Below are 24,664 nucleotides of genomic sequence, written 5' to 3'. Positions count from 1 at the left end.
TAACCTTTTGTTATACACATTACACATCTTTTTTCCAATTTATTGTTAATTGTTTGGCTTTGTTTATAGTGTTTTTTCATGCCGAAATTTAAAATTTATGTTGTCAGATTAATCAGTTTTTAAATGGACAGGTTTTACATTATGCTTAAAAAGGCTTTCCCCAGTCTTGAGTTTATTCAAAATAAAATGATGACAATATAGGTGACGGTGATTAAGAGGTACAGACTTCCAACTATAAAATAAATAAATCATGGGGATGTAATGTACACATGGTGAATGTAGTCAGTAATGTTATAGCAACTTTGTGTGGTGACGGGTGGAGACTGGTCTTACTGTGGTCATTATTTCATAATGTATAAAAATATCAAATCACTATGTTGTACACCTGAAACTAATATAATTTTTTTTAAGCCCTCCCATATCTTCTTTTGTACTAATAAGTTTTTCGTTCTAATTTTTTTACATTTAAGTGAAGGTATAAGTCACATATTTTATAAAAGGTCATTTAGCAAATTCCTAACTGTGAAAGTCTCAATCGCTGGCTTTTAGGTATTTTTGTCTTTAATTAAATACTTTTACTACTAATAATGACTACACTAACTCTTGACATTTAAATGTTCCTCTTGGGACTTCCCTGATGGTCCAGTGGTAAAGAATCTGCCTTCCAGTGCAGAGGACACGGGTTCGATCCCTGATTGGGGAACTAAGATCTCACATGCTGAGGGGCAGCTAAGCCTGCGCACCACAACCACTGAGCCCGCACATTGCAACGGAAGAACCCGCAACGGAGATCCTGCATGTTGCAACTAAGACCTGACATAGCCAAAAATAAATAAAATTTTTAAATATTCTAAAAATAATATATAAAAATAAATGTTCTTCTTTTAAATCTTTTCTTAAAATATGTCTTTTCTTATTTAGGAACTGATGAATCCCCAGAACCACTGCCAATCCCCACGTTTTTGTTGGGTTATGATTTTGATTTTCTGGTGCTTTCTCCATTTGCTCTCCCTTATTGGGAGAGACTTATGCTGGAACCCTATGGATCTCAAAGAGATATAGCTTATGTTGTACTATGTCCAGAAAATGAAGCTTTGTTAAATGGAGCCAAAAGCTTTTTTAGAGATCTTACTGCAATATATGAGGTAGGTGCTTAAAAAGAGGTGTCGTTTTAAAACTACCTTATGATTTGTATGTTTATATATAAAATATACTGGATATTTCAGTTGATTGGTAAAGAATAATAACAATGTCAGACTAGGTGTTTAGTTCTCATACAAGCCAGTTACATTCTTTACAGCTTTGAGCCAGACCCTTTGTGAGATGTGTGCACCATGGGTCACTGTGGAAATTGCCATACTGGGGGAAAACCATTGAGAGCATGTATGTCCCATTTAAGATAATCTTTTTCTGAAACAAAGGGTAGCATTGTAAATGGCCAGGAACAAATTACATTTATAAAAATTCAAGTCTTGATTCTCTAGGACCTCAGGTTTAGACACTAGGCCTTACTTACCTCATATGTAAAATAAAGCTATGATAGGCCTAAGATCCATTTTATTTCTGAAATTCTTGGCTGGTCTTTTAAGTTACAATTCTCATGTTGTATCCATCATTGAGTACAATGATTATAAATTTTAAGTACCCTGGAACATACAGTCTTAACTTCATTTTATAGTCATTCCTGAATATCCTCAGGGTATTGGTTCTAGGACCCCTTGCAGACACCAAAATTTATGGATGCTCAATCTTATATAAAATGGCATAGTGTTTGTATATAATCTATACACATCCTCCCTTATACTTTAAATCATCTCTAGATTACTTATAGATGATATTTACATAGCATTACATACCTAATGCTATATAACTAGTTGCAGACATGGCAAATTCAAGTTTTGCTTTTTGGAACTTTCTGGATTTTTTTTTTTTTTTTTTGAATATTTTTGATCCATGGTCGGTTGAATCTGTGGATTCAGAACCTAAGGATACGAAGGGCCAACAGCATCTCCCTTTTCCCACAAATGCTTGGAAATCTAGTCTTTAAAATTTAGTCTCTTTTACAATCTCAATCGTTAGTTTGAGCTGGTTTAGCTCCTCATTAATGTTCTACTTAACTTTAATTGCAAGGTATCTGTAGTGTGTTTTGTAAAAGTAAATATTTCCAAAGAGTGTTATTTAGAACACTAGTCCTGCAAAATCTTCCCAGAAAAAAGTTCCATAGTTAGATAGGTTTGGGAAGACATTTTGTATCTATTTACCTTTTAGAGATTCACTGTACATGTTAGCTTATTAAAGCCTTTGAAAGTCTTACAGTAAAGAAATCCTTTGTCTAAACTTTCTTAATCCAGTGTTGCAAACCTGTTTGAGATTGGGCTTCCTGTAACAAACATTAGTGGCCTGCAGAATTGGAGGGAGAGCTGGATAATGCATTTATATACATGAATTGGGATGGATGTACAACTTAAAATGACTGCATATTCATGTTCAGTTATTTCTGTATTCTGCAAGTTTTCGTTATTCAAACTACGTGGATCTAGTGCCATTATTATCTAGATGTTTTATTTCATTGGAGATATTTTAATTTTGATAGAAATTCAATGGATTTCTAATGTAGAAAAGTAAAAAGACCTGTGGCACCATTTCACCTTGATATTATTATTGCAAATGTTAGTTATAAATGATAAAGCTTATTTTTAAATAGCTTAAATCCTTTATTTTATGATATGAACTAAAAAACTATAGCACACTCACTAATTCTGATTTCTGTATCTGTATTTGTAGTCTTGTCGATTGGGTCAACATAGACCTATTTCTCGACTATTGACGGATGGGATCATGAGAGTTGGATCTACTGCATCAAAGAAACTATCAGAAAAGTTGGTAGCAGAATGGTTTTCTCAGGCAGCTGATGGTAACAGTGAAGCATTTTCTAAACTCAAGCTTTATGCACAAGTCTGCAGATATGATCTAGGTATTGAATTTGTATTTATCGTATAAGGTCATTTTAGCAAAGTATGACCCAGTCCACCAGCTTTTTGTAAATAATATTTTAATGCAACACAGCCATGCTCATTTATTTACAGATGTCTGTGGCTTCTTTTATGCTACAAGATCAGGGCTGAGTCGTTGTGACAGAGACTGTGTAACTTGGAAAGGCAAAAATATTTACTATCTGATCCTTTACAGAAAAAGTTTGTTGATCACTACAATAGGGATCCCATCAAGTCGGAAGATTTGTGTTTTTATTTAAGTTTATTAAAATTAAGATTTTTGATTTGTTAATGGTTTAGAGGTAAAACAACTTGTAGTTCCCTCTATAACACAGAGAGACAGTTCTTTGTTGGAATTAAGAAATGACAGCTGTTGAAGACTTGCTTTTAACACCCTTGAATTAAATATCAATGGACTTAACTTTAGACTTAATCCAAAGAGACACAGAACCAAAACATTGAACCTCATTAGACATTCCTATAATTTGAACCCCATAACATTCCTCCATTTTATATTTAATTAGTTCCCAGTATAGTCACTATTCAGCTTGTGACCTAGGAACTTGTTGAATGGTTTAATGAAAATTTGCTAGATACTGTTATTTTTATTTAATTAATTATGCCTTCAAAATAGAATTTTATTATATTTCATGGAAACCATTTCTTTATTTTGTATAAACTGGTTTATTTTTCAATTCCACTTAAAAATTTTTTTCACTTGTAGGGGAAATAGAAAGCTAGTGTTTGCTACACTGTTAGCAGGCAAATTAGGGGGAGGGTAATGACCAAAAGAGTATAAACTAGAAATTATTATTCACATAGTAGATTAAATAAAGAACCAATCAGTGAAATAAAGAATTAAATATCCTGTTTTTATTGTCTTTAGGTCCTTACCTTGCTTCCCAGCCACTGGACAGCTCTCTACTTTCCCAACCAAATTTAGTTGCCCCTACAAGTCAGCCTTTGATTACTCCACCTCAGATGACAAGTACTGGAAATGCTAATATTCCATCTGCCACCCTAGCACCTACAGCAAGCAGCACTGTGACAGTGACTTCAGGTGTTGCCATGTCTTCTTCAGTTGCCACAGCTAACTCAACTTTGACCACAACCTCAGCTTCATCTTCATCATCCTCCAACTTGAATAGTGGAATGTCATCAAATAAACTACCTTCATTTCCACCCTTTGGCAGTATGAACAGTAGTGTTGCGGGATCCATGTCTACGCAAGCGAGTACAGTTCAGAATGGCCAGCTAGGAGGGCAACCACCATCAGCTCTACAAACAGCTGGGATTTCTGGAGAGTCGTCTTCGATTCCGACTCAGCCACATCCTGATGTGTCTGAAAGGTATGTTTAAATATACCAACCTTTGCAGAAGTATAAATATATGCTGCTTCTTGTCCAAATAACATAAAGAGCCTTTGGTCTTATCCTTGAAATTTTAGTTTTTATAATGTCGAATATTTAACCTATAAAATTATAATGAAGACTCTTCATAAAGTCTTTATCATAGAATCTCAGGGTGGGAATGAAGACCTTAAAAACCATTTAGTCTGACTATCCTGTGATGTTTTGAGTCTGTTCTGTGACATAACTGTCAAGTAGACTTGCCTATGCAAATCACTCCAGTGATCTAGAAGTCACTATTGAATGACCCTGTTCAGTGGCATAAGAGTTGTACCAGAATTTGAATCTGTCGTTTACTGGCTATGTCACTTTAGGAAAGTTACCTAACGTTTTTGAGCATGCTTTCTTATCTGTAGAGTGGGAGCAATAGGATATAATGCATATTATGCTCTTTACAAAATGCTTCCACTTAAGTTATTTATAACAACAACAATGATGGTGACAGCTCTCGTTATTACTTTTATGAAGAAGGCATTCCCTTTGGATTTATAGGTTAAGTTAGCCTAAGCTTGGTTATATCCTTCAGCTACCTGGATGCAGTTTTGCCCAAAATTATACTTATATGTGATTAAAAGCAGACTCTTAATTACCCAGCTAGATCTTCCATTTTGAACATCTAAAAAGATTTGGAGTTTTAAAAAATCATATCACCATCAAAGAATGAAGCTTAATCACCATTGAAGTTATGAAGTATGAAATGAATATATATATTCTAAAAATGTAATAGAACATTGACTAAGTCTGGAGAATTGGTTTCTTTTTAGTCTAGCTCTGCCTCTAGCCAGCCTTGTGATCTTGGGCAGCTCATTTAACTTATCTTTGTCTCAGTTTTATCACTTAAGCACTAAGCACTCTGACATTTCTGATGCTCTGTGGTTTTAAGAATTCTGTTTCTTCTTTTTAATGCAAGACCTCTTAATGCCAAGGGTCTTTGTACACCATCAAATTGTGAACTTTTTGGTTCTCTTTGGAGAGAAAGATGTCCCTCATTTTTAGAGAGGCTCTCAACACCACACGCCCCCCCCCAAAAAAAAAAAAGAAAAAAGGGAAAAGGGTATTAAGAACCTGTTTTGATGCTATTCTGAGAAGGTACAGGAGAACTTTTTCCCTAACTGTCTTTTTTCTACTTCAAATTTTAGCACAATGGATCGGGACAAAGTGGGCATCCCCACAGATGGTGATTCACATGCAATCACTTATCCACCTGCAATTGTTGTTTATATAATTGATCCTTTTACATATGAAAACAAAGATGAGAGCACTAATTCTTCTAATGTATGGACTTTGGGGTTACTTCGATGTTTTCTGGAAATGGTCCAGACTCTTCCTTCTCATGTTAAGAGCACTGTTTCTGTACAGGTGAGAATGATAAATGTTATAAGTTAAATTTATTTAAAACGCTTGATGTTGATAGAAGTTTCAAAGTTACTATTCTGTATCTACATTGATTTTCTAAAGGCCAGGTTCTATTATATTGACTTTACTATAAACAATAATATAATAGAAATCCTAGTTTATAAAAGGTAAACTTGCAATGATACAACAGTAAGAACAGAGAATAAAAAGACCACATTAAGTATGTTAAATATCTCTCCCGTGTTACTTTTATAAACTAATTTTTAAATTCATAATCTTAAATAGGAAAAGAATGGACTTATATAAACTAGATTTCTAAATAAGACGTTACAAACTAGAAGTAGAGAGAAATTAACCATATTAAGTTGTATGCAGAGAATTTGAATTATTCTTTATAGACTACAACAGGACTATAGCAGTCAATGGCAGTATTGATCAGTATAACTGCTATTTGTAGAAATGTTTAAAGATTTTTACATAGCTTATTAATAAAATTGAGTATTCATTAAAAATCTATATAATAGATAAGAAAATATCATCCTTTAGATTATCATTTTAATTATGTTTTGTTTAAATTTTCTAATAAAATGTTTAGAGTTTTAGACTCATTGTTCTTTTTATTCTCTTGTGGAAAGTCTAACATTTGTAATATTTGCCTGTAATTCTTAGATTGTTCCCTGTCAGTACCTGTTGCAACCTGTGAAGCATGAAGATAGACAAATCTATACCCAGCATTTAAAATCCCTGGCTTTCTCGGCCTTTACCCAGTGTCGGAGACCACTTCCAACATCAACCAATGTGAAAACATTGACTGGTTTTGGTCCAGGTTTAGCCATGGAAACTGCTCTTAAAAGTCCTGATGTAAGTATGTTTTCCATTACCAAAGTTACTGAAGGACTACATTTTATGATTTTATGCAAAACTAAGTGCAAGTCTCTGATTAGCTCTCATTTTCCAGTTATCTTATAATGGGTAGATATACTATATCTTTCTTTTATTTTTATTTTTTAATTAATTAATTTATTTTTGGCTGCGTTGGGTCTTCGTTGCTGCGCATGGGCTTTCCCTAGTTGCGGCGAGTAGGGGCTACTCTTTGTTGCAGTGCGTGGGCTTCTCATTGCTGTGGCTCCTCTTGTTGCAGCTTACAGGCTCTAGGCCCATGGGCTTCAGTAGCTGTGGCATGCAGGCTCAGTAGTTGTGGCTCACAGGCTCTAGAGCGCAGGCTCAGTAGTTGTGGCTCACGGGCTTAGTTGCTCTGTGGCATGTGGGATCTTCCTGGACCAGGGCTCAAACCCATGTCCCCTGCATTGGCAGGCGGATTCTTAACCACTGCGCCACCAGAGAAGTCCCTATCTTTATTTTCAATAAAAGTTTTTCTGTGATTGTATAGTACCGTAGTAACTTAATTTTTTACTTTACAGAGACCAGAGTGTATTCGACTTTATACACCTCCTTTTATTCTGGCTCCAGTGAAGGATAAACAGACAGAGCTAGGAGAAACATTTGGAGAAGCTGGACAGAAATACAATGTTCTTTTCGTGGGCTACTGTTTATCACATGATCAAAGATGGATTCTTGCATCTTGCACAGATCTATATGGAGAACTTTTAGAAACTTGTATCATTAACGTCGATGTCCCAAATAGGTACTTTTATTTCCTTAAGTGTATCATTGTATCATCCCTTGAAAAAAAATTCATACATGCACATTATGTTTCATTTTTAATGAATAGAAAATGGTTTGGAAGGTATATATATTAAAATATTAAGTCTTGGGATTGTGGGTGCTTTTCATTTCTTTTGTAGTGAATATTTATATTGTATAATTTAATGGACTCAAAAATAATTTTGATTATCTCGGTTACATAGACAAAAGAGGTTAAAGCCCCTGTATTCTGTGTAATAAACCCTGAGGTAATGATTTTAGCCTAACAAATTTTGGAGCATGGAACTAGAAAGCCATCTGCAAATTAAAATCTAGTAAGGCATCCTAGAACATTTACTTTTCTCATATACCATCTAAGATATAGTCCCTAATAAACTGAGTTAATTTTCTTTACTAAAAATTTTCCTCTTTAAATGTTGGAGTGTCTTCTGAAAATGGTGGCCTTTTTAGAATTCTTCTTGATAGTAGTTAGGTATCATGAGCAGTTATTCATGAAGACTGTAACTAATAGGTCACAAAAGATGAGCCTCATTGAATTATCACTTAATAGGCACTTGTAATAACATATTTCAAGGCTAGTGAACATTGCCTAAGAGAACCTGAAAAATCCATGAAGTAACTTTAATTTTCAGATTTGGTTCTGTTCTTTATTTTCTTCTTTATTACCTAAACGTTCTGTTCTTTTAAGTTCAGAAATTGGTTATGTGCAAAAAAACTTAGTGATTATTTGGTTATAGTGGTGCTGATGAAACAATATAGAAACATTAATCTGTGAAGGATGAGAAAGAGAATAGAGAAAGAATAATACCACCCTCCCAATAAAAAAATAGTGTATTGCCATTTTACTGAAAGTAGAAGTGAGATGATGGTTAAGAGGTCCAACTCTAGAGTCATAGAGATCTGGGTTCAAATCCCAGTCCTGCCACTTACTGGCTGTGTGATCTCGACAAAATTACTTTATCCAACTGAGCTGTAGCTTACTTCTCTGTAAAATTAGGAGGATAATTTTATCTGCCTTATAGGGTTGTTAAGATGAAATGAGGTATTACATGTAAATTGATTGGACATACTGCTTGGTACATAGGAAGTACTCAATAAATGGTAGTTACTGTTGCTCAGCCACAGAGCACTTAATGTTATGTACTTGCCTAATAAAGGACGTGCATGCAGAAAACAGCATTGTTTTGTTCTGGGAAGTGGGGGGAGGAGTTTGTTCGATATTCTTCAATTTAAAGTATGAAGCAAGGGACTTCCCTGGTGGCGCAACGGTTAAGAATTCCGCCTGCCAATGCAGGGGACATGGGTTCGAGCCCTGGTCTGGGAAGATTCCACATGCCATGGAGCAGCTAAGCCCGTGCGCCACAGCTACTGAGCCTGCGAACCACAACTACTGGGCCCATGTGCCTAGAGCCCATGCTCTGCAACAAGAGAAGCCACCAAAATGAGAAGCCTGAGTGCCGCAATGAAGAGTAGCCCCTGCTCGCCGCAACTAAAGAAAGCCCGTGCGCAGCAACGAAGACCCGACACAGCCAAAAATAAATTAAAAAATAAATTTATTTAAAAAAAAATAAAGTATGAAGCAAGGGTTGGCAAACTCCAGGCCATAGGCCAAATCTGGCCACACTCATTTGTTTAATTATTGTCCATGGCTGCTTTAGTGCTGCAGCAGGTTGAATTCTTGCAGAAGGATCTTGATGGCCTGCAAAGCTTAAAATGTTGGCCCTTTAAAGAAAAAGTGTGCCAATCTCTGGTATAGAGCAGTGTTTCTGGTGAATTTTGGTGGTTCTTGGACAATTTTTAATTTTAAGTATATATTTTAATATGTATTAAACAAAATACAAACTATCATGCCAAACCTGTGATTTTATATATATTCTTGCTTAGGACTTGTGTAAAAAATATCAAGCATTAAAATGAAGGGACCAGTTTTTCACAAATTTGAGCTCTTTTGAAATGTCATCATAGGAATTTTAGAAATATTTATGACTCTATTCCATACAACAGGGCTCGTCGGAAAAAAGGATCTGCTAGAAGATTTGGTCTACAGAAACTTTGGGAGTGGTGCTTAGGACTTGTACAGATGAGTTCATTGCCATGGAGAGTTGTAATTGGCCGCCTAGGAAGGATTGGTCATGGAGAATTAAAAGGTAAAATTGTGCTTTTATTGTTTAATACTTAAATTTCTGTGTTTTTTTGAATTTTATTTTTTTATACAGCAGGTTCTTATTAGTCATCAATTTTATACACATCAGTGTATACATGTTAATTCCAATTGCCCAATTCATCACACCACCATCCCCACACCCCCCACTGCAGCTTTCCCCCCTTGGTGTCCATACGTTTGTTCTCTACATCTGTCTCAACTTCTGCCCTGCAAACTGGTTCATCTGTACCACTTTTCTAGGTTTCAGATACATGTGTTAATATACGATATTTGTTTTTCTGACTTACTTCACTCTGTATGACAGTCTCTAGGTCCATCCACGTCTCACCAAATGACCCAATTTCATTCCTTTTTATGGCTGAGTAATATTCTATTATATATATTTACCACATCTTCTTTATCCATTCATCTGTTGATGGGCATTTAGGTTGCTTCCATGACCTGGCTATTGTAAATAGTGCTGCAGTGAACATTGGGGTGCATGTGTCTTTGAATTATGGTTTTCTCTGGGTATATGCCCAGTAGTGGGATTGCTGGGTCATACGGTAATTCTATTTTTAGATTTTTAAGGAACCTCCATACTGTTCTCCATAGTGGCTGTATCAATTTACATTCCCACCAACAGTGCAAGAGGGTTCCCTTTTCTCCATGCCCTCTCCAGCATTTGTTGTTTGTAGATTTTCTGATGCCTATTCTAATTGGTGTGAGGTGATACCTCATTGTAATTTTGATTTACATTTCTCTAATAAATAGTGATGTTGAGCACCTTTTCATGTGCTTCTTGGCCATCTGTATGTCTTTGGAGAAATGTCTATGTAGGTCTTCTGCCCATTTTTGGATTGTGTTGTTTGTTTCTTTAATATTGAGCTGCATGAGCTGTTTATATATTTTGGAGATTAATCCTTTGTCCATTGATTCATTTGGAAATATTTTCTCCCATTCTGAGGTTTGTCTTTTCGTCTTGTTTATGGTTTCCTTTGCTGTGCAAAAGCTTTGAAGTTTCATTAGGTCCCGTTTGTTTATTTTTGTTTTTATTTCCATTACTCTAGGAGGTGGAACAAAAAAGATCTTGCTGTGACTTATGTCAAAGAGTGTTCTTCCTATGTTTTCCTCTAAGAGTTTTATAGTGTCTGGTCTTACTTTTAGGTCTCTAATCCATTTTGAGTTTATTTTTGTGTATGGTGTTAGGGAGTGTTCTAATTTCATTCTTTTACATGTAGCAGTCCAGTTCTCCCAGCACCACTTACTGAAGAGACTGTCTTTTCTCCATTGTATATCCTTGCCTCCTTTGTCATAGATTAGTTGACCATAGGTGCGTGGCTTTATCTCTGGGCTTTCTGTCCTGTTCCATTGGTCTGTATTTCTGTTTTTGTGCCAGTATCATATTATCTTGATTACTGTAGCTTTGTAGTATAATCTGAAGTCAGGGAGTCTGATTCCTCCAGCTCCGTGTTTTTCCCTCAAGGTTGCTTTGGCTGTTCGGGGTCTTTTGTGTCTCCATACAAATTTTAAGATTTTTTTGTTCTAGTTCTGTAAAAAATGCCATTGGTAATTTGATAGGGATTGCATTGAATCTGTAGATTGATTTGGGTAGTATAGTAATTTTCACAATATTGATTCTTCCAATCCAAGAACATGGTATATCTCTCCATTTGTTTGTATCATCTTTAATTTCTTTCATCAGTGTCTTATAGTTTTCTGCATACAGGTCTTTTGACTCCCTAGGTAGGTTTATTCCTAGGTATTTTATTCTTTTTGTTGCAGTGGTAAATGGGACTGTTTCCGTAATTTCTCTTTTCAGATTTTTCATCATTAGTGTATAGGAATGCAAGAGATTTCTGTGCATTAATTTTGTATCCTGCAACTTTACCAAATTCATTGATTAGCTCTAGTAGTTTTCTGGTGGCATTTTTAGGATTCTCTGTGTATAATATAATGTCATCTGCAAAGAGTGACAGTTTTACTTCTTCATTTCCAATTTGTATTCCTTTTATTTCTTTTTCTTCTCTGATTGCCATGGCTAGGACTTCCAAAACTATGTTGAGTAATAGTGATGAGAGTGGATAATCCTTGTCCTGTTCCTGATCTTAGAGGAAATGCTTTCAGTTTTTCACCATTGAGAATGATGTTTGCTGTGGGTTTGTCATATATGGCCTTTATTATGTTGAGGTAGGTTCCCTCTATGCCCACCTTCTGGAGAGTTTTTATCATAAATGAGTGTTGAATTTTTTCAAAAGCTTTTTCTGCATCTATTGAGATGATCATATGGTTTTTATTCTTCAGTTTGTTAATATGGTGTATCACATTGATTTGTGTATATTGAAGAATCCTTGCATCCCTGAGATAAATCCCACTTGATCATGGTGTATGATCCTTTTAATATGTTGTTAGATTCTATTTGCTATTATTTTGTTGAGGATTTTTGCATCTATGTTCATCAGTGATATTGGCCTGTAGTTTTCTTTCTTTGTGACATCCTTGTCTGGTTTTGGTATCAGGGTGATGGTGGCCTCATAGAATGAGTTTGGGAGTGTTACTTCCTCTGCAATTTTTTGGAAGAGTTTGAGAAGGATGGGTGTTAACTCCTCTCTAAATGTTTGATAGACTTCACCTGTGAAGTCATCTGGTCCTGGACTTTGTTTGTTGGAAGATTTGTAATCACAGTTTCAATTTCATTACTTGTGATTGTTCTGTTCATATTTTCTATTTCTTCCTGGTTCAGTCTTGGAAAGTTATATCTTTCTAAGAAGTTGTCATTTCTTCCCGGTTGTCCATTTTATTGGCATAGAGTTGCTTGTAGTAGTCTCTTAGGATGCTTTGTATTTCTGTGGTGTCTGTTGTAACTTCTCCTTTTTCATTTCTAATTCTATTGATTTGAGTCCTTTCCCTCTTTTTCTTGATGAGTCTGGCTAATGGTTTATCAATTTTGTTTATCTTCTCAAAGAACCAGCTTTTAGTTTTATTAATCTTTACTATTGTTTTCTTTGTTTCTATTTCATTTATTTCTGCTCTGATCTTTATGATTTCTTTCCTCTGCTAACTTTGGGTTTTTTTGTTTTTTGTTTTAAAATAAATTTATTTATTTATTTATTTATTTATGGCTGCATTGGGTCTTCATTGCTGTGCACGGGCTTTCTCTAGTTGCAATGAGCAGGGGCTACTCTTTGTGGTGGTGCGAGGGCTTCTCATTGCAGTGGCTTCTCATGTTACATAGCATGGGCTGTAGACATGCAGGCTTCAGTAGTTGTGGCTCACGGACTCAGTAGTTGTGGCACACGGGCTTAGTTGCTCCGTGGCATGTGGGATCTTCCCGGACCAGGGCTTGAACCTATGTTCCCTGCATTGGCAGGTGGATCTTAACCACTGTGCCACCAGGGAAGTCCCTAACTTTGGGTTTTGTTTGTTCTTCTTTCTCTAGTTCCTTTAGGTGTAAGGTTAGATTGTTTATTTGAGATTTTTCTTGTTTCTTGAGGTAGGCTTTATAGCCATAAACATCCCTCTTCGAACTGCTTTTGCTGCATCCCATAGGTTTTGGATTGTCGTGTTTTCATTGTCATTTGTCTCTAGGTATTTTTGATTTCCTCTTTGATTTCTTCAGTGATCTCCTGGTTGTTTAGTAACGTATTGTTTAGCCTCCATGTGTTTGTGTTTTTTAGGCTTTTTGTCCCTGTTATTGATTTCTAATCTCATAGCGTTGTGGTCAGAAAAGATGCTTGCTATGATTTCAATTTTCTTAAATTTACTGAGGCTTGATTTGTGACCCAATATGTGATCTATCCTGGAGAATGTTCTGTGTACCCTTGAGGAGAAAGTGTAATCTGCTGTTTTCAGATGGAATGTCCTATAAATATCAATTAAATCTATCTGGTCTGTTGTGTCATTTAAAGCTTCTGTTTCCTTATTTATTTTCATTTTGGATGATCTGTCCATTGGTGTAAGTGAGGTGTTAAAGTCCCCCACTGTTATTGTGTTACTGTCGATTTCCTCTTTTATAGCTGTTAGTAGTTGCTTTATGTATCGAGGTGCTCCTATGTTGGGTGCATGTATATTTATAATTGTTACATCTTCTTCTTGGATTGATCCCTTGATCATTATGTAGTGTCCTTCTTTGTCACATTCTTTATTTTAAAGTCTATTTTATCAGATATGAATATTGCCACTCCAGCTTTCTTTTGATTTCCATTTGCATGGAATATCTTTTTCCATCCCCTCACTTTCAGTCTGTATGTGTCCCTAGGTCTGAAGTGGGTCTCTTGTAGACAGCATATATACGGGTCTTGTTTTTGTATTCATTCATCAAGCCTGTGTCTTTTGGTTGGAGTATTTAATCCATTCACGTTTAAGTTAATTATCCATATGTATGTTCCCATGAGCATTTTCTTAATTGTTTTGGGTTTGTTTTTGTAGGTCCTTTTCTTCTCTTGTGTTTCCCACTTAAGTTCCTTTAGCATTTATTGTAGAGCTGGCTTGGTGGTGCTGAATTCTCTTAGCTTTTGCTTGCCTGTAAAGCTTTTGATTTCTCCATCGAATCTGAATGAGATCCTTGCCGGGTAGAGTGATCTTGGTTGTAGGTTCTTCCCTTTCATCACTTTAAGTATATCATGCACTCCCTTCTGGCTTGTAGAGTTTCTGCTAAGAAATCAGCGGTTAACCTTGTGGGACTTCCCTGGTATGTTATTTGTCGTTTTTCCCTTGCTGCTTTCAATAATTTTTCTTTGCCTTTAATTTTTGCCAGTTTGATTACTGTATGTCTTGGCGTGTTTCTCCTTGGATTTATCCTGTATGGGGCTCGCTGTGCTTCCTGGACTATTTCCTTTCCCGTGTTCGGGAAGTTTTCCACTATAATGTCTTCAGATATTTTCTCGGGTCCTTTCTCTCTTCTTCTGGGACCCTTATAAAGCGAACGTTGGTGCATTTAATGTTGTCCCAGAGGTCTCTTAGGCTGTCTTCATTTCTTTTCATTCTTTTTTCTTTATTGTGTTCCGCAGCAGTGAATTCCACCATTCTGTCTTCCAGGTCACTTATCCGTTCTTCTGCCTCCGTTATTCTGCTATTGATTCCTTCTAGTGCAGTTTTCATTTCATTTATTTTATTGTCCTTCTCTGTTTGTTTGTTCTTTAATTCTTCTAGGTCTTTGTTAAACATTTCTTGCATCTTCTCGATCTTTGCCTCATTCTTTTTCCGAGGTCCTGGATCATCTTCACTATCATTATTCTGAATTCTTTTTCTGGAAGGTTGCCTATCTCCACTTCATTTAGTTGTTTTTCTGGGGGTTTATCTTGTTCCTTCATCTGGTACATAGCCCTCTGCCTTTTCATCTTGTCTGTCTTTCTGTGAATGTGGTTTTTGATCCACAGGCTGCAGGACTATAGTTCTTCTTGCTTCTGCTGTTTATAAGCCATACTTTGCAGGAGAATGGTTAATTTCTGTTTTATGTTAATTCATATACTATTCTGACCATATCTAGGAATAGGTACTGAATAAAATGCAAAGGTTATAAAAATCTAGTTTTTTGTTGTGTTTTTAAAGAGAAACCACATATGTCCAGTCCACACAAATGGCTTAACTCAGATTTTAAAAGGACATATTGGAACTTTATATCAGTGTTATTACTACTACTCTTGTCATCTTCCATTTTTTCCCCCTTTCTGCTTAGTGTGCAACTCATCCTGTGTTCAGCAGGTCCTAATTGATATTAATGTACATTAAAGTTGGGATAAAGGATGTTGAGTAAAGTCAGCAATAAGAGTTTTTTTGACTTAATGATGACTCTTGAAGAATACATTAATTTTAAAACAATTAGGTTTTAACTTTTTGTTCTATACAGTGTTAACAATGCTGTTACGTTAGATATTTTCTTTTTGTTTTTTACTGTTGATACCCACAGATTGGAGCTGTTTGCTGAGTCGTCGAAACTTGCAGTCCCTAAGTAAAAGGCTGAAAGACATGTGTAGAATGTGTGGTATATCTGCTGCAGACTCTCCCAGCATTCTCAGTGCTTGCTTGGTAGCAATGGAACCCCAAGGCTCTTTTGTTATTATGCCAGGTTAGCTATCTTTAGTTTATATCAGATTTAATTCTTTATGCACTTAAGTTTCTACGTATTTTGTAAAATCGATTTTTCATTTATTAAAAGAAAAAAATACCTTTCATTTTCTTTCCAGATTCTGTGTCAACTGGTTCTGTATTTGGAAGAAGCACCACTCTAAACATGCAGACGTCTCAGCTTAACACCCCACAGGATACATCATGTACTCATATACTTGTGTTTCCTACTTCTGCTTCTGTGCAAGTAGCTTCAGCTACTTATACCACTGAAAATTTGGACTTAGCTTTCAATCCCAACAATGGTAGGTGGATTGTTCTGTACAGGTTTGCAAATATAAAATAAATCTGGATGATTGTGGCTGATTATAGGGTGGATAATACCTCCCAAAATATCTGTGTCCTGTGAATGTTCCTGAAACCTGTGAATGTTACCTTATATGCCCTCTCCCCCACCCCCAAGTCTGCAATCAGACTTGCAGATCTGATTAAATTGAGGATCCTAAGATGGAGAGATTACCCTGGCTTATGCAGGTGGGCCCAAAATGCAATGTTACAGATCCTTAGGGAGATAGAGAGAAATTTGACTGTACACAAAAGAGGAGAAGGGCATGTGGTGGAAACAAAGGAAAGCAAAGTCAGAAATGACTGTGCCACTGACCTTGAAGATGGATCTAGATGCTGGAAAAGACAAGGAAACGGATTTTCCCCTGGAGCCTCAAGGGAGAACATAGCCCTGCCAGTACCTTCATTTTGGCCTAATGACTAACACTTTGATTTCAACCCAATAAAACTGATTTTGGACTTCTCGCCCCCAGAACTGTAAGAGAATAATGTATGTTGTTTCACGTCAACGCATTTGTGGTAATTTGTTGAAGTGCAACAGGAAACTAATACAACCATTCTTCTACCTTATTGATATCAGAACTAGTGCTATGAATTATCCCATAAATGTTTACTTATTTTAAAAGTCAACATGGATCATAAAATATTTGTACAGGTTTTTTTTTAAGAAGATGTTGGGGGGTAGAAGTTTATTAATTAATTTATTTTTGCTATGTTGGGTCTTCGTTTCTGTGCAAGGGCTTTCCCTAGTTGTGGCAAGCGGGGTCACTCTTAATCCCGGTGCATGGGCCTCTCACTATCACAGCCTCTCCTGTTGCAGAGCACAGGCTCCAGACGCGCAGGCTCAGTAGCTGTGGCTCACGGGCCCAGTTGCTTCATGGCATGTGGGATCCTCCCGGACCAGGGCTCGAACCAGTGTCCCCTGCACTGGCAGGCGGATTCCCAACCACTGCGCCACCAGGGAAGTCCCAATGTACAGGTTTATGTATGTGCTGTTGAGTTACCTGTACATGACTTTGCAGGTCATTTTATATTCTTTTGTATTTTGATTTGCCAGAATAATATAGTAATTTGTAAGTTTCCTAGATGAACCTATTGATTGCATTTTAGTAGAAGAGAAAATAAGTGATATTCCATTGTTGCTCTTAGTGGTTACCTTAGAAAATGGCATCTCTCTAAAATCACAAGTGTGGGTATTAATTATTCTCCTCTTTTAGTGTGTTATACAGTAACTTGAATATTTTAATAGTAAAGAATTTAGGAATTAGTCGTGAATGGTCTCATTTTAAATATGTTTTCATTTCCAGCATTTGTATTAGTTTCCTATTGCTATTTGTAACAAATTACCAGATAGTTAGTGGCTTAAAACAACACACATTTACTGTCTTACAGTTCTGGAAGTCAGAAGTCCAAACTCAGTCTTACTGGGCTATAAAGTCAAGGTGTCTGCAGGGTTGGTTCTTTCTAGAGGCCGTAAGGGAGAATCTGTTTGCTTGCCTTTGCCAGCTTCTAGAGACCACCTACATCTCTTTCTCATGGCCCCTTTTTCCATCTTCAATGCCAGCAGTTCAGTATAGTCACATCTTCACTGACTCTTAATGGTACTGCCTCCCTCTTATTAGGACCCCTGTGATTACATTGGACCCACCTGGATAATCCAGAATAATCTCCCCATTTCAAGATCTTTAGTTTGATCACATCTGCAAAGTTTTTTATGGTAACATATTCACAGATTCCTGGGATTAGGATTTGGACATCTTTGGGGGGCCATTATTCAGACTACCACATACTTATTTATGCATAGTTGATTATTTGGCTCCCAGCACAATAGTTGGCACATAGTAGACATTCGGTAGATGTTGATTAACTCATTTTGGTTAAAGTCCATTAACTCTCTCCTGTAAATGACCATAGGATATGAAAAATGGAGTATTTAATTTTTTTCTTCCTCCTATATAGATGGAGCAGATGGAATGGGTATCTTTGATTTGCTAGACACAGGAGATGATCTTGACCCTGATATCATTAATATCCTTCCTGCATCTCCAACGGGATCTCCTGTTCATTCTCCAGGATCTCATTACCCCCATGGAGGTGATGCTGGCAAGGTAACCTTGTTATAAAAGTTCAGTTTATCTAAGTGTCATTCATTAACTTAGTAACGGATTATATCAATGAAATAGAACACTTTTTTTCCTTGAAAATTAGCAAGAACATTACAGCAGTACATTCATGTACTTCTACCTTAGAGACATCAGTATGTTGAGTTGTACGTTATTAAGAGAGTCTCTAAGGTTCTGCTTTCTCGGACTTTGTATTTTCTAGACTACTTGGCATTAATCCTTCTTTTATATTTATAGTTTTCCTGCTACTTCACCATAGCAGGATATAGGATTATATTATCTGAGAATCAGTATATTACTCTTAAGAGCTGCCATTCGTATCAGGGCTGTGATAAGGAACATAAAGGAAATAATTTTCTAATAAGAACAGAAAAAACACTGACTCTCGCGTGCGCCTGCCTCCCCTTATTTTTAGCAGCTATGGAAGCAGGCTGTCGTGTCATTCTGTTTGAACTCAAAACTAATTGGGCTTCATTTGAATAACATCATTATTTGAATGAAATTATATATAGTGGTTATTTGATTATTGTAATGTACATAAGTTTAAAATAAAGCATCTTTGTCCAACCTTACCTTGCATCCTTTCCTCCTTTTTCTTTTTTAACTGGAAAGAAATGAGATTATGGAAAAAAGAGAAAAAATATATAAGGCAAAGCACCAAGCATCATACCTCTTTACTAAAATCAGTTTTACCTTTTTTTTGGCTGCTCTGTGCAGCTTGCGAGATCTTAGTTCCCAGACAGGATTGAACCCGCGCCCTCGTCAGTGAAAGTGTGGGGTCCTAATCACTGGACCTCCAGGGAATTCCCAGAAACCATTTTTGCTTTTAGCAAATTACCTTCCTTTCACATGTTGCAGCTTTCAAAAAGTATAAGCAGCTTTTTATATTTTTTATTTTTGGCCACTCAGCTTGCGGGATCTTAGTTCCCCGACCAGGGATCAAACGCGTGTACCCCTGCAGTGGAAGCATGGAGTCCTAACCACTGGACCGCCAGGGAGTTCCCTTAGCAGCTTTTTAATGTTACATTGTTGCTTTACCATAATTTGTTATATCATTCCCCAAACGCTGGACATTTAAGTCTTTTATTTTTTTCTGTTTTAGGTAATAATTGCAATGAGCATTTCCATGTATATCATTTTTTTTCTTTTTATGTTTCCTTAAAATAAATACCAAAGAATGCATTGACTAATCTAAAGGATATGAGCATCACTTTAATAGTTGGCTCTTCATGTTGCCATATTTCTTTCCAAAACACTATTAACTGCATTTTATAGATAGTGCTAGATAAACAAAGCTAAATTTAATCTACCTTTTGGATTGGGGTGTGATGGTCAGGAATTAGTTGAGGGCGTATTAGGAAATAAGAAAGTTCATTGAGTATTTTGTATTTTTTAGTCAGATGCAAAGGTTTATATACACACACACTGAACACGGGCTTGACATAATAATACAAACTTGTTAAATACTTGGTATATTCATTTCCTCATGCAACTCTTAAAACTCATTAATGCGAATTATGATACATAGCAATTGACTTCCTAAAATATCCTTCAGTATTTTTTAAATTGAAGTAATAAAATAATGAGACTGATTGCCATAAACCATTCTGTATTTATAGCTAGTGCTAGCTATATCAAATGAACTAACACAGTTTTAATTTTGTCTTTTTAAGGGTCAGGGTACTGATCGGCTACTTTCAACAGAATCTCATGATGAAGTAACTAATATTCTTCAGCAACCATTGGCCCTTGGTTACTTTGTATCAACTGCCAAAGCGGGTCCGTTACCTGACTGGTTCTGGTCAGCATGTCCTCAAGCACAATATCAGTGTCCCCTTTTTCTTAAGGTATTGCTTTTTTTTTTTTTTTTTTGCCAATTCCTAATTGACAGCTTAAGTCCTAAGAAACAGAGAAGTGGCTTTTTGAACTCTTGTAACTTTTGTCTGAGGTCTTAAATGCATTGCCATATACGACTCTCTAGACAAGATTACAGAGAGAATTATGAATCTAATTATGAAACAACTGTAATTCTTAAATTCATATTAAGTTTAAACCTTTAAATAACTTTAAATCAAATTTCTGGGACCCTTACTCTTAGTTATTTTCAGCTGCAGGTATAGACGTTTAGAGCTGGGAGAAACCTTATATTACCCTTAATCTAACTTCTTCATTTTCTCAGTGAGCATATTAAAAGTTCAGGAAAACTCATTTGTCCAAAGTCATAAATTGGTAGTAGACTCAAGATTAAAACCCGGATCTTTTCATGATTATATAGTGTTATTCTTTGAATTATGTCATTCTGCACTCCTATTATGCCTCATTTTGGGAATTAAAGGTTTCATAATCTTTGTAAAAATATTTGATATTTAGATCCATTTACTACCTCCTTAAAAAAGCTTTGTAGCTTTGTGTAAATTGCTGTTAAAACTATTGAGTGGTTTTCAAGTAATGAGATTCTCAGACCCACAGTGACTTATTTTATCGAAACAAATTCATTAGCAAGTGATATAACAAGGTTGAGATAAATCATAAAATGGTAAAATGAGACGTGAAGGCCCTATCTAGAGTTTGTTCCTGCTGCTACTACTACTATTCCAAAATAACAAATTTAGATCTGATTTCACTTATGTAAACCCACCAGAAGTTGACTGACTTAGTCCATAAATCATGCTAACTTAACTACTTGCCAGCTGATTTTTATTTGTAGGGTAAAAATTGAATAGTATGCTTTAGTTTTTTAGGGTTATATTTTAGTGGGTCCTTTAACCAGTAGGCTTGTTGCTGTCTTTTAAGCCTGTTGCTATTAAATCTTGGTTCCCTTGGCTCACATACCATTGAGTCAGTGACATTTATGATTAAGCAATGAATTGCTGTGGCACATTCATGAAGAATACAAGAGCTGTTGATCTGAATTGACTATTAGTGAGGTAATATAATTAGTGTTGGCCAAGGTAATAGTTTTAGCATATGACTTTTCTTCCTCTTTCAGTCTATTCTTTGTGCAATGGTCTTTACAGATCTCATTACAAGAACATATTCCCAAGGGGGTTTCTGCATCATAGTAAACCTTGGAGTTTCTACAAAACAAAGTGTTCTTTGGTGCTTTCGGAAGTGCTACATGTGCTTTCTGCCCCCACCCCCCTTTTGTTGTTAGAATACACATTAAAAGCTCTGAAAAACAGCAGCAAATAACATTGTTTACCTGCCATTTACCAAACTTACTTTAATACACAGGAAAAGGGTACCACCTATTAATAGTGTTTCACAGAACATATTTTTAAGAAACACCACTTCACAAAAAGTCCAAGGGACTATCCAGATTCTTTTCTACTCAATATTTGCAGAGAGGATAGTGTAAAGTGGGCATTCACCTTCAGATACAGTGTAACAAGATTAGGACTTCTGGTCTGAATTATCACATAGGGCATAACTTACCATAATTTTGTTCACCTTTTGTTTTCATACATCCCCTTTTATTTCTATACCATAGGCAAATAAAACCATCTGGTATGTTTCTCTTGGCTTGGGAAAAAAACAGGTTGTTACCTAGATGATTAAAAAATCTTTTTATCATTGAAATTAGAGCACTGGTACTAAGTACATTCATTTATTTGTAGTGATCTGCCACATGAGAGACGTTTGCTTATAACTCAAATCAAGAGTTTATGGGCAGTTGAAACATATTTTTGGTTATATTTCTGAATATACAACAAGATTTTATACGTATATTACAATTGTAGAGGAGAGAACACCTAAATATAAAATAGTACCTTTTACTGTAGCATACAGAATGAGACCTGTCAAGAGTTTCTACAGGGACTTCCCTGGTGGTCCAGTGGTTAGGACTGTGCACTTCCACTGCAGGGGGCTCGGGTTTGATCCCTGGTCGTGGAACTGAAATGTGAAACGAGTACCACATTCCTTTCTTTCATTCTTCATTGCCATACCTAAATGGGTGTGCCAGTTGTTATTAAGCCTCCATTGTGAAATTGAGTGGGCAAAAGAATGCATCTGTGCTCACAATTCCACCAGAGGTAGCTCTGCTTAAGATTTATCACTTTATAAGTAAAATATTTGCATATGCTTACTTCTATTACTTTTTTCATTGCTAGACCTAGGTTAATTTGCACAGTCTATGTAACCTAGAGACTGTACTCAGGTTTATCAATTTTGTGCTTTCTTAAACATTTACTTTACATATCTAGGCAGGTTACACTTAGCAAATAATTAGAGATCCTTTTTTCAGGATTATTATGCGGTCTCAAAAGTAATAAAGCTGAAAAAGTTTTAAGTATGCACTTAAAAATTACTTATGTAATGAATTAAAGAAGAAGATCAAACATGTTTATAGTGGCTCCCATTCATTACATAGATCTAAAATGTATTTCATCAAGGAAGAGACCTTGCGAGAATAAGGTAAAACCAACAGATCTTTTCCATTTGGCTGACTGATTACCTGTTATTTTTTAGGCCTCTTTGCACCTCCACGTGCCTTCAGTGCAATCTGACGAGCTGCTTCACAGTAAACACTCCCACCCACTTGACTCAAATCAGACTTCAGATGTCCTCAGGTATAGCTCTTTTTACCATTAAGAGTTCTCCATAACAACTTTGCAAGAATACAATGTTGATCCTTATGTATTTTTCTCATTTTTGGTGGTAGTTTACAGTTATGCACCCTTGGATTGCTAGATGAATTATATATCATTCAGAGTGAGTGCTTTTCTTTCTAACACGTGTAATCTACTTTTGAGAACAATTTTAATGAAAATCAGTTTTCTTTAGTCTCCTCAAGACTCTCTATTTCATACCTTCCACTTTTTTCTTTAAATTGACTTTGAATCTTAGCTGCCATCATTGGAAATTGCTTCCAGAATTTAAAGTGCAAGTAAATACGTGACTTATATAGTTTACTTGCTTTTCAGGTTTGTTTTGGAACAGTACAATGCACTCTCCTGGCTAACCTGTGACCCTGCAATCCAGGACAGACGCTCATGTCTCCCAATTCATTTTGTGGTGCTGAATCAGTTATATAACTTTATCATGAATATGCTGTGATCTTCATTTGATGGAACTGTGCAAGAAAAGAACAAGGGAAAAAGATATTTCGCTGCAAGATTAAGTTACAATTATCTTCTCAGTGAAAGTCATTTGTGATGGGGTCTAATTCTTATTACTTCAACAAATATTGTTTTGACTTGGGGGTATGGGCGATAACCCTGTTATTTTTCATTGACTATACTGAACTCTTTAGGATGATGACTGATCATACAAAGCGTATTATAACATTTTCGTAGCAAAATTAACCTTTTTTTCCAGTCACAGTATTTGTGAAAAGTAATGAGCCATAGTACCCAGTCATGTTAAATGAATATTAAAAGCATGGAGAAGGAAACATGAGGAACAATGAATTTCAACATATGGCTTCAGAACATCAAGATGTTCTTGTATTGGATTATAGTATCTAGTATTCAAAATGCCTGCATCTCTTATTTATTGTAAGTTTTTAAATGTATAAATTGTCTTATATTTCTTAACCTCTTTTATAAAAATTTTCCTAGAAGGTTTATACTGCCTTCTTGCTTTAAAGCAATTGGTCTAAAATATATGTAATCGTCTTAATTAAAAAGTTGCAGTAGGGTTGCTTTTAGAGTATTATTTTTTTGTAAGGGGGTGGGTGGGACAGTAAATTTGTATTGTCTTGATGTACAGTTTAATGGGGATAGAGGGGGAATAATGTCCATACCATTGTGTGTGGAGGATTTACAGCTAAGCTGTAGTTGCAGAGTACATGTACAGTAATGAAGTTCACTGTGTTTATAAATTGAAAAGGTACCAGGTCTTACAACATTTTATATATCAGTCACACCTTTACAGAATAACATGATGGCAATATACAAGTGATATTGTTAGGTGGTTTAACTTAGAATAAAATGAGAATTCTTCAGTTATATTTTGTACTATGGTTTAGGGCTATGACTAATATTTCAGGCCATTTCCAGTGAAAGAAGCTTAGTTTTACAAGAAAAACATTTGCTACTGAATGCTTAAACTAATTTTGGTGTTTAATGTTACATGCTTACATTTTTTGTTGTTTTAACAGTGGCACATCTAGGCATGGGAATATTATTACTTATGAAAATTATCTTCAGGATCTGCTATAAGGTTGAAATTTAGCCCAGCTCTAGGCATTTTACAAATTATTTTAAGAGCAGTCACTCTTGATTGACTTCTTTTTTTTTTTTTTAATTAAAGATTGGGAATGTGTGTGAGAGTATGCATATGTATGGATGTGTGAGTGCAATCAAACTGTGGTGTAAATAGATCCTCAGTGAATTCTGGTATTCAGACTATTCCACTAGTTAAAGAACCATTTTCTAAACTTAACCTGTTTCCTTTTGCCTTTTTATTTATTTAATTTTCTTGGTTTGGAGATGGCAGTCCCAAACACCAGAGTCTGTACTTTTCTGTAACACAGCTCAGATTAAGGCAGGGCATATGCCAAGGAGGTTCTCACCTCCCTAAAGAAGGGACTTGAATTTTAGGGACTTTAATTCACCCCTT

At 35.8% G+C, this 24,664-nt stretch overlaps 1 protein-coding gene across 1 annotated transcript in view; it reads left to right on the top strand.

Annotated features, from left to right (window-relative positions):
• MED13 (mediator complex subunit 13) overlaps window positions 1–23,158 on the top strand; it is a 90,549-nt gene extending 67,391 nt beyond the window's left edge. The window contains exons 18-30 of the mRNA XM_065896822.1: window positions 922–1,145; window positions 2,785–2,974; window positions 3,880–4,342; window positions 5,542–5,761; window positions 6,428–6,619; window positions 7,180–7,403; window positions 9,428–9,570; window positions 15,475–15,633; window positions 15,752–15,937; window positions 17,937–18,085; window positions 19,774–19,947; window positions 22,571–22,671; window positions 23,026–23,158. Of these exons, the coding sequence (XP_065752894.1) occupies window positions 922–1,145; window positions 2,785–2,974; window positions 3,880–4,342; window positions 5,542–5,761; window positions 6,428–6,619; window positions 7,180–7,403; window positions 9,428–9,570; window positions 15,475–15,633; window positions 15,752–15,937; window positions 17,937–18,085; window positions 19,774–19,947; window positions 22,571–22,671; window positions 23,026–23,158 (2,558 nt within the window). The remainder of the gene's footprint in view (window positions 1–921; window positions 1,146–2,784; window positions 2,975–3,879; window positions 4,343–5,541; window positions 5,762–6,427; window positions 6,620–7,179; window positions 7,404–9,427; window positions 9,571–15,474; window positions 15,634–15,751; window positions 15,938–17,936; window positions 18,086–19,773; window positions 19,948–22,570; window positions 22,672–23,025) is intronic.
• Window positions 23,159–24,664: the final 1,506 nt, after the last annotated feature.

This window comes from Phocoena phocoena, chromosome 19 (assembly GCF_963924675.1).
Source record: "Phocoena phocoena chromosome 19, mPhoPho1.1, whole genome shotgun sequence".
Classification (NCBI taxonomy): Eukaryota; Metazoa; Chordata; class Mammalia; order Artiodactyla; family Phocoenidae; genus Phocoena; species Phocoena phocoena.
Note: the sequence above shows the minus strand (reverse complement) of the source record. Positions and strands in the feature narration are given on the sequence as shown.